This window comes from Bos indicus x Bos taurus, chromosome 11, assembly GCF_003369695.1.
Source record: "Bos indicus x Bos taurus breed Angus x Brahman F1 hybrid chromosome 11, Bos_hybrid_MaternalHap_v2.0, whole genome shotgun sequence".
Lineage (NCBI taxonomy): Eukaryota > Metazoa > Chordata > Mammalia > Artiodactyla > Bovidae > Bos > Bos indicus x Bos taurus.
Genome location: NC_040086.1, coordinates 6,235,308 through 6,253,101, shown reverse-complemented (window position 1 = coordinate 6,253,101; position 17,794 = coordinate 6,235,308). Strand labels below are relative to the sequence as shown.

At 49.0% G+C, this 17,794-nt stretch overlaps 1 protein-coding gene across 1 annotated transcript in view; it reads left to right on the top strand.

Moving 5' to 3' along the window:
- RFX8 (RFX family member 8, lacking RFX DNA binding domain) overlaps nucleotides 1-14,934 on the top strand; it is a 52,303-nt gene extending 37,369 nt beyond the window's left edge. Inside the window, exons 9-12 of the mRNA XM_027554387.1 lie at nucleotides 403-497; nucleotides 5,401-5,515; nucleotides 9,486-9,802; nucleotides 14,620-14,934. Of these exons, the coding sequence (XP_027410188.1) occupies nucleotides 403-497; nucleotides 5,401-5,515; nucleotides 9,486-9,802; nucleotides 14,620-14,814 (722 nt within the window). The 3' untranslated portion in view covers nucleotides 14,815-14,934. The remainder of the gene's footprint in view (nucleotides 1-402; nucleotides 498-5,400; nucleotides 5,516-9,485; nucleotides 9,803-14,619) is intronic.
- Nucleotides 14,935-17,794: the final 2,860 nt, after the last annotated feature.

Genomic DNA, 17,794 nt, shown 5'->3' with positions numbered 1-17,794 from the left:
AGGCACCTAACATCCCTCAGCGGCTTTGATGTCCTTCATCCCCTTTATAAAAACAGCGGGGATGGGTGAGGTCATGTCTGTATCATGCAGTGAGCTCACTTGGAGCCGGGTTCTGCGTAATTACAAGGTGTAGTTATGATTTCAAAATCTTTCTTCCCATTTCAACGAGGAGCAGAGGGGGTCACTGGAAAGCAAAAGCACAGAGCTCTGAACCAGACGACCTGGGGTGACACATCCCACCCAAGAAGGCAGCCTTTGTGTTCACAATGAGTGTGAGGCCCCAGGGGATGCCTTTGAACTGCTGTGAGGATGTGGTCCCCTAGGTTACCTGGTATACAAATACCTACTGGGGAATTCTGCCGCATGGCTCACCATCTTTTGGTTTGTTTTGTCTGTTGATAGGTTTGAGCAGTTTAATTTCTTTGCTGGGGACATCAACAGATCTCAGTGTATTCATGAATTGTCTGTCTTCGAATCTCCAAGAATTTGTCTTCCAGGTACAAAAACATATATTTTTTTTTAAAGAAAAGAGGCAAGTGTTGGTCATTCTAGCTACATTATAGCACTGAGTGCTCAGGACCTGGTGCAGAGGGAAAGGGTTTTCTCTGGGGCTCTGGACAAAAGTGTGTCATGGTGGGGATGGTACTTCAGGATGGGGAAGTGGTATCTCGGAGGCTTGTACATCATACAAGTGTGTGTGTTTGCTTGCAAGTGCCACATGTGTGCATGGGTGAGCATGTGTGTGGGTGGGTGTAGGCAGGTAAGTGTGAGCACGTTTGCCCTTGTGAGTGTGTGAACACCAAGCAGGAGTGTTTAGGAGGGAGATAGGTTTGTCCATTGAGGGATATTGACTTAAAAATAAAGTTACAACCTAAAAGTTGAGAGTTATGTTTAATTCAGCGGAAGTTTTTAGGACTTGAAGCCTGGGAGACAGCGTCTCAAATGACCCTGAGAGAACTGCTGCAAGGAGGCAGAGGGAAGAGTCAGGTTATATAGAAATTTGCAACAAAGAAAGGGCAGGTAGTCTGAACATCAAAAGCATTTTGTGAATTAAAACCAGATATCCCAAGTTAAGCAATCTAGTGCTTTTCTGTGTGTGGAAGATGCAGGAGTCTGGGCTCTCTGAAGTCCTTCCTTTCATATGCATCTCAGCCATCTGGGGCCAGAATCCTGTGTTTTTCACACCCAGAGATCCTCAGGGCTCACCGTAGGGAATGGCTGCAGCCTGTGGGTGCCAGACTGCAGCTATTCTTTTCCTCCCTTGGTGCCCCGAGGGCTCAGGAATTCGCATTTGGAGGGCTGGGATCACTGATGACTGTGACGTCCTTGTTTACTGATGTGCCAGGAGATACCCCATTTCTCAGGGAGAACGGTGCTCGTATGGGGGTTTTACATACGGTCCCAGGAAAGTGTCAGGCTTGGGTTCATGAAAGCCAGGATGAATTGGTTTTGGATGTGGGTGGGTTTGGTCCTCCTGACAGACACATCACTTGGGTTCAGTACACCCTTTGGCTTGATTGTCATCATCACCAGTATCAGAAAGTCTCATTACTGAATCAGGTTCAGCCGCTCACTGCTCAAAAATCAATACTGGAGTGAAGCACATGTTGGTAGACAAGAAAATTGGTTTTGATCAGAACGCTTGCAATCTGGATTGAGATGATGAAACTTGGTGTCCCCAAAACCACCTCTAGAGATTCTGCTTGGCCCTGAACATCTTTAAAGGGAAACGGAGAAGTGATCTCAGTTAATCACTGAGAAGAGGAGGGAAGGGTCCTTGCCATCCTCCACTGCATGCAGGCTTGTGTCCAGGCTCGTCCACTCCTGGCAGTCTCTCTCTCTCTCTTTTTATTTTTTTTGTCATGTCTGCATGTGTGCTTCAGTTGTGTCCAACTTTTTGCAACCCCATAGACTGTAGGCTGGAGAAGGCAATGGCAATCCACTCCAGTACTCTTGCCTGGAAAATCCCATGGACGGAGGAGCCTGATAGGCTTCAGTCCATGGGGTCGCTGAGTCGGACACGACTGAGCGACTTCACTTTCACTTTTCACTTTCAGGCGTTAGAGAAGGAAATGGCACCCCACTCCAGTGTTCTTGCCTGAAGAATCCCAGGGACGGGGGAGCCTGATGGGCTGCTGTCTATAGGGTCACACAGAGTCGGACACGACTGACGTGACTTAGCAGCAACAGTAGCAGACTGTAGGCTGCCAGCCTCCTCTGTCCGTGTGATTCTCCAGGCAAGAATACTGGAGTTGGTTACCATTTCCTTCTCTTTAGATGCTCTCTTGTTCACACAGTTTGTTCAGGAGATTACTAAAGGGGAAGCTGGGAAAGAGATTTGGTCATCTGTTGATTCTTACTCTTCATTTCTACTTCTTTAATCTGCGGAAAGAAGCAATAGGTCAGGCAAAGCATTGCATGATCAAAAGGCCTGAAAGGTGTACTTGGGCAGGAAATGCACAGGGCAGAGCTGGGGAGGTGGTGGGGGGTGGTGCCTGGTTCGAGGTTAATGACAGAATGGAAGGGGCCTCCTCCAAAGAGCACCTCCTGCCAAAGGCTGCTTCCAGTCACCCTGTCGGAGCTGATGATGCTATTGGGGGAACCCCAGCACCAGGCCCCAGTGGACCCCAAACGCCTTCTGCCCATGAAGACACCACCCTTTGAAAGCTAAGGCATCTGGGAATGGGCTTGACTGGGAGGTGAAGGGCAGGTAAGAGTAAATTAAGCTGAGAAAGGGAGGCAGCATTCCTGAGAGAGGTCGGAGGAGTGGAGTGGGCATAGAGAAAGCGGGGGACCAGTCTAGGGAAGAGGGGAGACATCTCTGCACCAAAGAGCCCTGGAGGGCCTGGAACCAGAATGTGACTCAAGTTTTCTCCAGCAGTCTCCAACAACAGGTCTTCCCAATTCCTCCCTCCCCCAGAAAGCCCAGGGAGGAGCTTGACAGCTGGGTTCTAAGCCTTGGCAGGTGTCTATTCTCATTCTTTGCTTCTTAGAAATAATCTTTTCAGATTCTGTGTGGGTTTTTTTTTTATCATTTTATTTTCTGTTTATTTTTGGCTGGGTCTTCTTGCTCCGTGGGCTTCTCTCTAGCTGCAGTGAGCGGGGCTGACTCTTGAGTTGCGGTGGCTTCTCCTGTAGCAGAGCACTGGCTCTGGGGTGCACAGGCTTCGACACTTGCAGCACGTGGGCTCAGTAGTTATGGCTCCCAGATTCTAGAACTCTGGCTCAGTAGTTGTGGCACATGGGCTTAGCTGCTCCACAGCACGTGGGTCTTCCCGGATCAGGGATCGAACCAGCGTCTAGGTTGGCAGGTGGTTCTTTACCACTGAGCCATCAGGGAAGCCCTGCTGCGTGGCTTTGATTTCTCCTCCTTGGTCCTTGGCAAAGTTCGCTTGTGCCAGAGGTCACGTGCGCAGTTGCATAGCTGTGGAGGCTCCGATTTGTTCAATAGGGTGAAGCTCTCTGTCCTCTGGTCCTCGGTTCGGGCACTCACGCAGCCTAGCTGTACCACAGCCGAGCCCACTGAGACCACGGGTACCAGTCCTAACCCCGCAGCAGCACAGGCCCAGCCTGCGTCCGAGCCCACGTGACATGGTGTGTCCACCCTCACCCCCACAGCCCTCATGAATGAGACATCTCAGGAAAGCGGTGGTTTTGTGTCTGCCTGCATTTGATGGGGTTGTTTTTCTAAAACAGCTTGTCTGATTAAAAAAAAAAAGACTACTGTCAATAAAATACTCAGGCTGTTAAAATGTGAAGCCTCCGGCATGTCCAAGATGACTAATCATCTCAAGTTGTTAGCATCTGGAACACAGGGAGACGCTCAGCTGTGTTGTGTTTCATTTGGTTCCCCCAGTTCTCGTGCAGTTTGGGCCCAAGAGGAATTTCTAAACGTGGGAACCCAAGGAGTCATGCTACTGGCAAGAGGGGGAAAGCTCTGGGATTGGGCTGAGATCGCCCACTGCGCCTTCTCTGGGTGGTTTAGGCACATCTTTGTGTGTGCTGAACCCCAGCAGGGGTCCTCCCAAGAGCCCCCCTATCCAGGAGGTCCAGAAGCATGGGGAGAGCATGCCCCTGCTAAGGCAAGTCTGTTACCAAACCCAGGTTCGTGTTCAGGATGCACTGAGAAGCCGAACAGACTAGAAGGTCAGAGGTTGGAGTAGAGAAAGGTTTATTGCAGGGCCATTCAAGGAGAACAAGGGGCTTATGCTCAAAACTCCCCAGAGGCTTTCAGCAAAGCATTTTCAAGGGCCAGGTGGGGGAGGGTCTCGGGGTGTGTGATTAGCTTTGCACAGTTCTCTGATTGGTTGATGTTGAGATAACAGGGCAGTTAACGTTACTGATCCTTAGACACTGGAAGGCCTGCGGGCTGTGTGCTCCTGATCATTATGTAGTTTCTTCCACTTGTTGGTGATGTTTAGCATTGGAAAAACTCAGGAAAAATACAGAAGAAGCCATCATCTGGGTACTTCAGCGAGGAGCCCCAGCAGAGGATATGGGGGTGGGGGGTGCCTGTCCCAGGGAGGCCCCCCCCATAGGGTCTTGCTTGGTTACAGGTCCACACCCACCCAGAGCCCCGAGTGGTCCTTTGGGGGTTCTCGGTGGGGGCTGAAGCTAAGCAGAGATGGAAAGGCAGCTCTTTATTCCTGGCCAGTCACCACTCTCTTCCTTGGAGACTGTGGTTGAGACTGTGGTTGAGGCTGTGGGTGGTCCCCACGCAGGGGAGGTTCAGGGGGTTCACCCCAGCCTGTGCGGGGGAGCTCCTGCGGCTCTGTCAGTTTGTAATTCACCAGAAGTGCAACCCAAGGCTGCTGTCAGTCTGGCGGGGGAGTTCCTTGGTCTGCACATACAGCATCCCCCAGCACCCAGTTTAGTGCCACTCAGGCCATCGGATGACCACACAGGTGGACCTTCCGGGCCTCGATAATTCACCCAGTGCAGCAGCCAGCTTGGTGCTTTCCAAAATCGGCCCCCTTCCTCCCATCACTGTGGGATTCTGGGCCCCTTTATCACAGCATCGGACTTGCCAAGTATAAATTAGCCCCCAATGTCCCCGATGGCAACTGCCAAGGGGGCCTCAGTGGGACTGCCCTGCAGGGGTCACCCTGAAGGGGTCCTCACAAGTCACCTCTTTTTAAAAAATTGTGGGGATTAAAAAAAGAAGTAGGCCCCTCTCCCACCTCCTGCCTTCTCTCCCCGTACTTCAGGTCTTGCCAGGAATCACCCCCAACAAGGGATGGCGAGAGGCCAGGCCTGGGCCTCCCACCCTGCCCTTCCTGCCTCCTCTCCCACTTCGGCCATGTCAGTATCTGCACCCACCGTGGGCGACTTTGACAACAAGCTCGCCTCAATTTTTATCATAAACCCCAGCATTTTTTTTTTCTTTCTAAAATGTAACAGCCAAGCAGAAGCAAAGAGGAGTTTCTCCAATTGGCCGCCAGCTTCCAGCTGAGGTGGAATTTCCTCCTCACGGCAGTGAGCAAAGCCATGACCCTCTGTCATAAAGACAGCTTCGGTAAGTCCGAGAACACAGTGCTGTGCAGTCTACCTGCCACAGGTGTGGTTACAGCTAAGTGCTTCCCATATGGCTGTGTGAAACCCACTCACCATCTTCTCGCCTTTCTATGTAAAATACAACGCGGACACAGAGAATCACACAAAACCATGCTAATCTTTTTATAACAACACCACGATGATTCATCAAATGGCTGGACCCTGCCTCACTCTCCTGTCCATGAAAATAATCAGTAAACAATCAAAAGTAAGAACAAAGTTTTACTTGAGCCAGACTAAGGACCAGCCCTTGCAGGTAGCCCTGGTGGTAAACAATGCTCCTGTCAATGCAGGAGTTGTGGGTTCAATCCCTAGGTCAGGAAGATCCCTGGGGGGAGGGCGTGGCAACCCACTCCAGTACTCTTGCCTGGAGAATCCCATGGACAGAGGAGCCTGGCGGGCTACAGTCCATGGGGTCGCAGAGAGTCAGACATGAGTGAAGCAACTTAACACACACGCACTAGGTCTGGCCCACAAGCCCGCTCTCCAGATGACCCTGAGAAGCTGCTCTGGATGCTCTGGAGAGCAGCACAGTTTCATATCTTGTCAGAACAAAGAATATTAAGCAAGTCATTTCCTCAGTGTTTAAAAAAAGAGAGAGACCAGCATGCACACAGCAAGTCAGCATGGCCTTGGCACCTGGAAGCGGAGTCTTATCATTGAAGGAGGCCCAGCGTTGGTGTCCCCAGAAGGGAGGCATTTAATCTTTGTTTTCAACATGGACGTTCTTTACTTCTTGTCAATATGTCCTTTTCTCTAACAGTCAAAGCAGAAGACCTGTGTAGGGTTGATAGGCCACAAACTTGATACTATTTTCGTTAGCATCAGAGTCAAGTTCCCTCATGTATAAAGCCAGATGCCTCCTTTAGAGTTCAATATGTGGAAGTTTCTTTTATCATTCCCCTGCTGTCATTTTTAGATATGCAGGAAATCTCCTCTGACTTTTGAATTATCTGCTTTGGGACATTCTGAGAAAAGAACCAGGCACCCTCTTATATTCCCAACTGAGATGGAGGGAAAAAATGGGTTCTTTGGGGCACCTGGATTTAACTTCCAGGAATAAAAATTGATAAAGTTCCCCCTGTGGGCTTCCCTGGTGACTCAGACCGTAAGGAATTCACCTGCCCGTGCAGCAGACCTGGATTCAATCCCTGGATCGGGAAGATCCCCTGGAGAAGGGAATGGCTACCCACTCCAGTATTCTTGCCTGGAGAATCCCATAGACAGAGGAGCCTGGTGTTACAAAGAGTTGGACACGACTGAATGACTGACACCACTGTGTGCAGATGGAAGAATAAATCAGAGTCTGTCTTGCAAACTTTCTTGTCAAATGGATGGTCTTCCTGTGCTGGGGAGGTCTCACCTGTCACAGCTGTGGTGCTGACGCACAGGACAGGAGAGTCGTGGGGATGGACAGTCATCCCTGAGGCCCGTGGCCCCATGGAGGGGATCACTCATTTCAGCAGATATCTGTGCATCCTGCAAAATCCCAGGCTCCTTCCTGGACACTGGACACACAGCCATGGACAGACAGATAGAGCCTCCACCACAAGAGCTCACACACCAGTCAGGGTGAGGAACCCCTGCCCCAGGGCTGCCAGAGGCCCTTGCATCGGGTACGGGGATCAGGAAGAGCGGACAAAGAGCAGACAAGCCCCAGTCTAGACCGTTCTGCAAACTCTGGGTCTCTTTGGAGGGTTTCGGCTGTAAGCAGCCACACAGGTGACACCCATTCATCATGAGGCTCTGCCCATGAAAGTCAGGACGATGGGCTTAATGTTGGTGTCTTCCAGGGCAGAGTTCAGGTACAACCACAAAAGGAAAACCAGCCCTTTCAGCAGTTTGTACTGCCGACTGAAAAAAATGCACAAGCTGAAAGTTAAGAGTAATGTTTTATTTAATGGACAAAACTGAGGACGTAAGCCTAGGACACAGCATCTCAGGTAGCTCTGAGGGACTGAAGAGGTGAGGGGCGGAGCCAGGATGTACATGAGTTTTTTGCAACAAAGACCAAGTAGTGGGAACATCAAAAGATTGCTTTTAATTAAAGAAAACCTGACATCTTAAGTTAAGGAGTGTGTGTGTGTGTATTAGTCCCTCAGTCATGCCCGACTCTTTGAGACCCCGTGGACTGTAGCCCGCCAGGCTCCTCTGTCCATGGGATTTTCCAGGCAAGAATACAGGAGTGGGTTGCCATGCCCTCTTCCAGGGAATCTTCCAGACCTAGGAATGGAAGCTGGGTCTCCTGCATTGCAGGCAGATTCTTTACCATCTGAGCCACCAGGGAAGCCCTAAGGAATTTAGTGCTCTTCTGTCTATGGGAGGATGCAAGAGTCTGGGCTCACTGAAATCATTCCTTTGATATGCTTCTCGGCTCTCCAGGGCCAGTATCCTGTGTTTTCTCACCCTGAATCTCCTCGGGGGGTGCTGCTGGGACGGCTGCAGCAGCTGATTACTAGACGTGGGGTGGACACCCTGCCTCCATCCCGAGTCCCCCCAGGGCTCACTGTCGGGGCTGTAATGTGATGGCTTGGAAGCTGCAGCATCTTTGATAACTCATAGAGCGGGTGCCCTCCACCTTCTTGGACCTTCATATGAAATCAGAGTACTCACACCACCCATTCTTTCTCTGCACACGAACCGCGGTTTCACAAAGTCAAACAAGTGAAGAGTTGTTTTGGGGTCAGACTTATTCCAGACCATGTCATGTCACAGAACCAGGCTCTCTCACCCAAGACCTAGCAGAAAAGAGTGGACCTTGTGCAGAGCTTTGAATTGCACAGCAAGGGTCCACACGCCCGTCTGGGGTTGGTGCCATCGTTCATGGTCTGAGTTATTTTACAAGTCTTGTAAATTGTATCAAACAGGTAATATGATTCTCCTGCCCAGAAATGCAAACTATCATGTGTCAGGTGGGTACAGCTGAGGACAGCTGTGTGGCATCTCTTTGTAAATTAATGTCAGTGGCATGCTTTACTGTCTGTGTATGCTTAGTCCTTTGAATTCTCTCTTTTTTTAATTTATTTTTTATTGGCATATAATTACAATTCTACTGGTGGTTTCTGCCGTACAACAACATGAATCGGCTGTACGTATACATATATCCCCTCCTCTTGGGCCTCCCTCCCACTGCCCCATTCCTCCCCTGTAAGTCATCACAGAGCACCGAGCTGAGCTCCCAGTGCTATAATCAGTTGCAGCAGCTTGCTATTTCTCTCATGAATTGAGTCCCATAAAAATCTTTGAAATGCGTCCATTCTACATCTGTGTGAGAATCACGGTTTATCTTCATTAAAAAATTACCTTTTGATATGTGGCAGAAACCAACACAATTCTGTAAAGCAATTATCCCTCAATTAAAAAATAAGTAAATTTAAAATAAAAGATTTTTAAAGATTAATTTAAAAAATTGTCTTTTAAGAACTGTTCTAGGCTAGATCTCCTCCCACCCCGTTTCTCAACTGAACGTTAATTATCCTTTTGTTTTCTGGAGCCAGAGGCCTTGGGATTCAGACCACTCAGCTGGCCCTTGCCCACCAGCTCCCTAAGGACAGCCCCTGCGCCCCTCACCCGTTTCCCCCCAGGAGTTGCAGCCAGGTAGTGGGTGGTCGAGGGGCACTCTCTCCACCTCCGGGAAGGGCACCCGTTTCTCTGCAAGGTGGCCCTCCTCCCATGTCACAGCAGCTGTGTTGATGTTCCCTGTCATGACTCAGCTCACTGAGCACCTTGTGCTAAAGCCACCTTCTGGGGTCCTCTGGGTGTGGGATGCTGCGAGGGTGATGGATGCTGCAGGGACTCAGGCTTTGCCAGGAGGAGTGAGGCTCTAGTGCACAGGAGCTGAGAGCCCTGGAAAAGCTGTTGGTTCCACGGGGATCCGTTTACCTGTCCATCTGTCTGTGTGCTTATTCACTGGGGGTTGTTATTTCATGTAGGCTCCTGGCACCTGTTTCACTTGCTGCTTTCGGAATATGTGATTCACATACTTCAGTCGTGCATTGAGGAGGAAGAGGAGGAGGACAACGTGGGAAGTCTCAAGGAGATACTGCCAGATGACCAGTCTCCTGTCCAGCCAGACTATGAGCCCCACCACCCTCCAGACTGCCCCCCAGCTCAGGAGCATGAAAGCCTGAGTGCGGATCCCCCCCGGGTGATGCTCAGATGCAAGGGCCAGAGCCCCGGTGCCACGGCGGGGAGCAGTGTGGTGGTCAGGGTGCCTGGCTTCCTCGTAGACACCGTCACGGGCAACAAGGTATGTACACCGTGGCCCAGCCTTCCATCCACCGGTGTTCTCAGGAAGTGAGAACCCAGGGGGCTAGGAGACCCACGTGCTGGGCGTAGTCGCTCAGTTGTGTCTGACTCTTTGCAATCCCATGGACTGTAGCCCATCAGGCTCCCCTGTCCATGGGATTCTTCAGGCAAGAATCCTGGAGTGGGTTGTCATTCCCTACTCCAGGGGATCTTCCCAACCCAGGGATTGAACCCAGGTCTCCCACATTGCACGCAGATTCTTTACCATCTGAGCCACCAGGGAAGCCCTAAGAAACCCATAGAGGGGGTTATACATTGTCCAAACAAGGACACAGGATTCTAGATTCATCTCTGCTATAAGCAATTTTGCCAGTGTGTCTGTTGACCACTGCTTAGCTCCAAAACATGCCTGGTCTGATGAGAGCTGTGCAATATGGGGACTGCTCTCCCCTGGCCCTTCCAGAGCCTGCCTGGCATGAACAGACTCACTGAGCAGCAGATCACTACAGCTAAGAGGAGTGACATACACTGAAAAAGCCTCTGGCAGACTGTACTCACAGTCTGAGTACAAAGGATTTTTGAAAGGGTAGAATTGTGGTCCATCTTGAAAGATACAAAAATAAGGATTGCAGGAATTCTCTGGTAGTCCAGTGGGTAGGACTCTGCGCTTTCAGTCCCAGGGCCTGAGGTTTAATCCCTGGTTGGGAAATTAGGATTCTGAAAGCCTTGCAGCATGGCCAAAAAATTAAAATAATGAAAAGTAAGGCAATTTCTCTGGTGGTCCAGTGGCTAAGACTCCATACTCCCAGTGCAGGACGCTGGGGTTCGATCCCTAGTCAGGGAACTAGATCCCGCATGCTGCAGCTAAGACCTGGGGCAGCCAAGTAAATAAAAAATAAATACGTATTAAAAAAATAATGAAAGTAAGAATGGCTACTTATCGAATATACTGTGCACACTTGATATATATTGTCTCAAAGCCATACAACCCTGCACAGTATCTGTTCTTATCATTTTCATGCCGTGGATGAGGAGACAGAGGCTCAGAAAAGCTAAGTGGAGGCCCAGAGTCACACAGCAAGTAAACTGCAGAACAGAGGCTGACACCCTGGCCTGCTTGATCTCATCATTCTTCTCCTACAGTGCTAGATGGGAGGAGGATGGTCCAGGCCCCCAGAAGACTAGGACATAGGATACAGAGATCTGAGATGGGGTCTTGAGTGCCAGGGAGGGGAGGCAGATTGAGCAGGAAGTTCAGCTAGATGCGATGCAGGGGAGTGGGCTGGTTGGGGGAAAAAACCCTGACAACACCTGTCAGTAGTAATTTCTAAAACTCCTGCACACGTTTGGAAGCTTGGCCTTTTTACCTGGCGTTCTTTTCACATCCACAAGTTCCCCTTCTGAGTAGATGAGGAGTCTACTTAGGAGACCACTGAAGGCAGGAGTGTGACCTCAACCTGGATGAAACGTGGTCAAAGCCACGTGGCTGAGTCACAGCTGGAACTGTCTGTGCCCTGCGTGCATGCTAAGTCACTTCGGTCGTGTCCAGCTCTTTGTGACCCCATAGACTGTAGCCTGCCAGGCTCCTCTGTCGTGGGATTCTCCAGCAAGAACACTGGAGTCCATTGCCATTTCCTTCTCCAGGGGATCTTCCTGACCCAGGGATCAAACTCGTGTCTCCTGCATTGGCAGGTGCGTTCTTTACCGCTCCCGCCATCTGGGATGCCCGTCCATGCCCCGCAGCCCTTCCCCATTCCAAGCACACAGAACCTCGGCAGACTGTTACTGAGCTGGACTGGACGAGACACCCACTGGCCTGGACAAATGAAACAGGAGCCAAAGAGCCAGTTCTCACAGTCACCAGCCCTCTGTCTCCATCAGGCGTTCATTTGCTGACCTCGAGACGGTAAATTCAACACCCGGTACTTCCGTGCTCTCGGTGCTAGAGACTCTAATGTGAGTCTGTAAAGAAGAAACTCATCTCCCCTGGGAGTGTGTATATGAAGCCAACAAGACAGAGGAGACCGGGAAACAGGAAAAGACTGGCCCCCAATCAGGACTGGTGAGGGGGGAGGGGTGCTGGGCCACTGAGAGAAGGAGCAGATGGAGGCGGTTCAGGCTGCACTCACTGAGCTGGTGATTCAGGGCCGTGGGCAGAGAGAAGGCCCAGCTCAGTCTGGAGAAGGGACAGGTTGGCCAGACTGTGCCCTAGAGAACCCTCTCCTGGCTCCTGACCCTCTGGAGAACACATCCTGTCCTGGGTGACAGGACCCGTCCGGGGGGCTTACCCTAGTCACTTGGGAGCCCCAACAGGATGCGTGTCTGAGCTGGATGTTCAAGTCTGATGATTTGGGAAAATATCTGTAGCCTACTGTGAGCAGTTCTGGTACATAACTTCTTGGGTTCAAATCCCACGTCTTCCACTTAAGCGGGTTTCCTAGGTGGCTCAGTGGTAAACTGAGCCCTGCCAGTGTCCCCCTGCCAGTGCAGGAGACATGGGTTTGATCCCTGGGTCGGGAAGATGCCCTGGAGAAGGAGATGGCAACCCACTCCAGTACCCTTGTCTGGGAAATCCCATGGACAGAGGAGCTGAGAACGTTGGGCAAGTTGCTTTATTTGTCTGCTCAGCTTCCTCTTCTACAAAATGGAAATAAAGACGTCTAATTCCATAGGCTAAATGAGGTATAAATATGTTAATTATTTGTAAAATTCCTAGAAGCATAAAAAGTACCCATAATCCTAGTCATTGTTATTATTTCTCCAACAAAACCTCCTAATCTGAACACCTTTACAGAACATTCTCTACCCAATCCACTAGTCACTCTGAAGTTTATTGCAGTGGGTGTATTCCACCTATATTTAATTGGTGGCAACAGTAGAGAGGACATTAAATAATTGAACAACATAATAAAGCAATACAAGCAGATAAATGTCAGATAACCCAAGGTAATATGCATTAGAGATTAATTAAGCCTGCTTGTGCGTGCGTGAGCCTGCCAATTTAGCTATAATGACTTAGACACTCCAACACTGAAAAGTTAGGCTCGCCTAATTTCCATTGCCCTCACTAGTCAGCCTGTGCACTTGTCCTCAACAAAAAAGCACACGCTCGGGGTCCGATCTGCTTTCATCTGCCACGAGCTAACACCTGTTCAGCTGCACCCCTGGGGCTGACTCCTCTGGACAGTTCAGCTCAGTCCCTGCATCTACAGCAGCAACTCAAGTCAGCAATCCCCACCGCCACTTCCATCTGTCGCTCTTGTCCATTCTCCCGATGCTCAAAATAGTAAGATGCCAAGGCATGTCTTAAGAATAAAGGGAAAATTATACTGATATTAAATAAAGGCCATTCTCCTTAACCTGGCAACCAGTTCCAGTATTCTTGCCTGGGAAACCCATGGACAGAGGAGTCTGGTGGGCTCCAGTCCGTGGAGTTGCAAAGTCAGACACAGCTGAGCATGCACACGTGCACACACACACACACACAGTTTTCAGTTTAGGTCATATACTCAAGCAGGAAAGCAAGGCAAAAATATTTAAAAATAAGTGACTTCAGCCAAAAGGTAAAGATGAAGACAGATGGTATTTGTTTTTTTGTTTGTTTGTTTTTTTGTTTTGAGAGAAGAAAAACATCTTTTCCTTGGTTGGTGATGGTTATCATTGAATTTATGGAGAATGGGTGAGATATGTACTTTCATTAACCTTGCGTTCAAAGTCACCTTTTGCACATCTTTGTCAAAATATGCTTGCTTATGGGGATGGAGGGGGCACTGTTGAAGAAATCAGACCAAGAAAATACATCTCTGTCAGTTTGAAAGTAATCATATCCGAGGATTTGCCCATCTTTCGAATACCCTTGGAGCTGAGGGTGGCGTATTATCCTTGTTTCTCTGATAGGAAGGTTTGCTCAGGCAACTTGATGACTATCTGAGAGCCAACATCAGAGTCTGTGAATGTCTCATGTCAATTACTACCCTATAGAGTGTTAATGTACGGAGAAGGCAATGGCACCCCACTCCAGTACTCTTGCCTGGAATATCCCATGGATGGAGGAGCCTCGTAGGCTGCAGTCCATGGGGTCACACAGAGTCGGACACGACTGAAGCAGCTTAGCAGCAGAGTATTAATGTAACCCATGAGAGTCTTCACAGACTTCCTCCTTTATATACTGGTCTATTTGACCAGTGGTGGAGGGAGGGTCTGCGTGGGAACTTGAGCCAACTGTGTCGGCTCATAGGGTCAGTATCCATCTGGAAAGCAGCCAAGGTGACGAGCGTTACAGCTGCGAGGTGACCCATGGGCACTTCACAGGCTCCCTCCTGACTTTCACAACTGATCCAGGCTCTCTGCGTCTGTTTTAAGTTTTAATTTTTTGGCCGAGCTTCATGGCATGAAGGATCCTAGTTCCCCAAGCAGGGATCGCACGCACACCTCCTGCATTGGACACACAGGATCTTCACCCCTGGACTGCCAGGGAAGCCCTCCCCTGTGCCTTTAATGGCAGTGTCGTCCCTCTCTGGCCTCACAAACACCTGCAGTGCCCCCGTCTTTTCCTCAAGGGAGCCACCCACTCCCACTCTTGCGCCAACCCCCAACACCCTCTCTTGTGCCATCCTGGGTTTGAGATTCCTTCCACAAAGTCTTCAGCAGCCCCTGAGTGCTCCCCTGGGAAGTCGGGGTCCCCTGCACTAGGTCCAGGGTGAGATGAGCGTGTGCTAGCAGAATTCAAATGGTGGGTCCTGAAATGGAAAAGCGTAACTTTCTCTTTTCATCTTTTCTTCTAAACACCGCCTCCCTGCCCCACCCACCCCACAACAGCTCATCCAGGTATTGTTGGAGGATAAAGCCACAGAAAGCACCATCAAACTCACCCTTCCTCTGGGACAAGAGACCCTCATAACCCTGACAGATGGACAGAAATTTGTGATCCACATATCGGATGTATCCCAAAGCTCTGAGGATGTTTATCTTACGGAAAGTAATGCTGACACGGGAGATTATTTATTGGACTAGGACCTGAGAAAGCATACATTTTTTTCATTAAGGATAGAGTAAATGGTAACACTTTCGTATTGGTGAGAAAGAAGATTCTGTGTAAATGATAGAGGTAGCAATGTTTCTGTTTATATGTATTTCAAGGTATTGGTTTTGATGAATCATATAAATTGATTTGGAGAATAATTTTTGCCTCTGTTGCCTTTATTCAGGGCTTTTGCAGTATTTCTGTGGGGACTTGAGAGAAATTTGAGAAATCCTGTTGGTAATAAAAACATGGATCATTCTCCAGTGAAAGATGAAGTTTGTAGAAGAGCAAGTAGTACAAGCAGTCAAAGGCCCCTCATAATATTTTTCGTCCCCTCAGGAGTACCCTAATCAACATAGAGTTTGTAGAAAGATCCCTTCAGGCCTTGAGGAAGAGGGAAAAACTCAATTATTTGATAGTGCTGTTAGAGTTACTCACTGCTCCAATATAGCAGGGGTCCCCATCCCCCGGGATCTAATGCCTGATGCTCTGAGGTGGAGCTGATGCAATAACAATGGAAATGAAGTGCACGAGGGATGTAATGCACTTCAGTCATCCCCAGGCCCCCAGTGCGTGAAAAAATGGTCTTCCAAGAAACTGGTCCCTGGTGCCAAAAAGTTTGGGGACCCCTGCTAAGGATCCCACCTTGGCTTCGTTCACATGGCTCTTTTCTTCAAGTGATACAGAACTATGAACCCAACGGTGACTGCCACAAATGTGGATGTCCTGCTGATGCTCTGTTCCTCTCTAGCACGATCCCAAAAAACCCTGACACTGAGGTAGATCCCTGTTAAACCAGACCATTTTTATGTAACCGATTATGATACTTGAAAGGAATTTAACAATTCATGCTTAACAATGTCTGGTAGCAGTGGAAATAAGGGAATGTTTTATTGATCTCCTATTACATAAGAAATGAATTAAATTTCTTGAAATGCTTGGGAATTTTAAAGAAACATCAGAACTCTAGATCACTAGATTCATTAAGAATTATTCATCATTATGGTTTAAAAAGTAATCATGTTTTAGAGCCTTTACTACTACATTGAATATGTGATCTAATTTCTTAAGCCATCTGGGAGCAGTTATTTGTCAAAAGAAAAAAAAACACACACACACTCAGAGGCCTGCATCCTTTGGCTTACTGTTCAGTGACTTCGCGTATCCTTTGCTCACATCTAAGCGGACAGGTAATGGGCTGAGTCAGGGAACAAAGGCAACGATAAGCTGTATGGGTCCGGGAACAGCTAATTGTGTTTGCATACTTTGGGGTAAACTGATTAGCTGAGAGCTGGCAGAGGGCATTCATCCTTGAAAAGACCATCCAGGCAATCAAAGAAAATTCCACTTATCTGTTTATCTGCAGGGTTTGAAGTTAGGATAGGGGGTGGGGGGGGGGTGAGTAACAGAGAGGAGAGGAAGGGGCTTCTGGGGCCCTCATCTGCTCCAGCTCTTGGTCTGGGGGTGGCCCTACGGCATGTTCGCCTTGTAAAAATGTGTTTCAAAGCTTCACATTTGCTTTGATTGCTTTTCTGTTTATGTTCTATATGACAACGTACTTTTTAAAACAGAAGTCTGTGCATGTAGGGAGGGGGTGGGGGAGAGAAGGACAGGGAGTTTTGGGGTTAGTGAACTCTTATAAACTACTACAGTGAGGGCTGAGTGCTCAGTCACTTCAGTCGTGTCTGACTATTTGTGACCCTATGGACTGTAGCCTGTCAAGCTCCTCTGTCCATGGGATTCTCTAGGCAAGAATACTGGAGTGGGTTGCCATTTCCTTCTCCAAGGAATCTTCCCAACCCAGGGATCGAACCTGGGTCTCTTAAGGCTCCTGCATTGCAGGTGGATTTTTTACTGCTGAGCCACCAGGGAAGCCCATAAACTACTACAAAATACACATAGATATGTTATACTACTGTTATATATAGGATCAATAAACAACAAAGTCCTACTAAATAGGATAGGGAACTATATTCAATATCCTGTGATAAACCATCATGGAAAAGAGTATTTTAAAAAAGAAAGTCTATATATGTATGGCTGAGTCACTTTGCTGTACAGCAGAGATTGGCATGACATCACAGATCAACTGTACTTCAATAAAAAGTTTACATTAAAAAAAAAAATCAGTGCGCACATTGTAGGAGAGAATGAGGCTTAGAAGCACACAGGAGGGTTTGGAAAGCAACGAGGGCCCTCTATTTCTCATTCTCCATCATCGGCAGGTGCTCGGATGGTTCTGCTAATCTGGACTTGGTGAACCTGGGCTGGGCCCACTCAGCCAGCTGCTGTCCCTGACAGGCTCGCGGGGGCCGGCAGGTCTAGGGTGGTCTCCCCTGGGATCCCTAGGCTCCTCTCCCACATGCCTCCAGCAGCCCAGCCTGGGCATGTTCTCACAGCAGAGCTGGGGGCCAAGGAAGCAGAAATAGAAACAGGTTTTCATGCTTCTGTTTGCATCAGTGCCTGCCCCATGTTCCAAAGCAAAGTGGAGACGGTTCTAGGAAAGGGTGTGCACACAGACGGGATGTCGAATGGGTGGATTTTTCCAATCTCCCATATCAAGGTCAATGCTAACTGCTACCCGCTACCCAAATCATTATCCCAGATGTTCGAATAGGGAGACAGTTTTGCAGGAGAATGACCTGCTCAACGTCATTTGGACAACAGTGAGAACCTGATCATCAGAACAGGGTCCACAGTCACCCCATGGCATCGACCACTGTGACATTTTGACAGCACTGCCTTCAGGCAACATAACCTGATAAGAAACAGACATTAGCTCCCTAGTGCTGCGAAGAGCCCACAGTAGTTTCCGAAACAGTCACTTTAAGTAGGAATAACAATGAGAACTTGTGCAGATGGAAATCTCCCCAGGGCACATCACTGATTGTCAGTGTGGTGCCTACAGCGAGAGCAGCACATTGAATTTTCTTCACATAATAATCATAACTACACCCACGTAGATCTTGG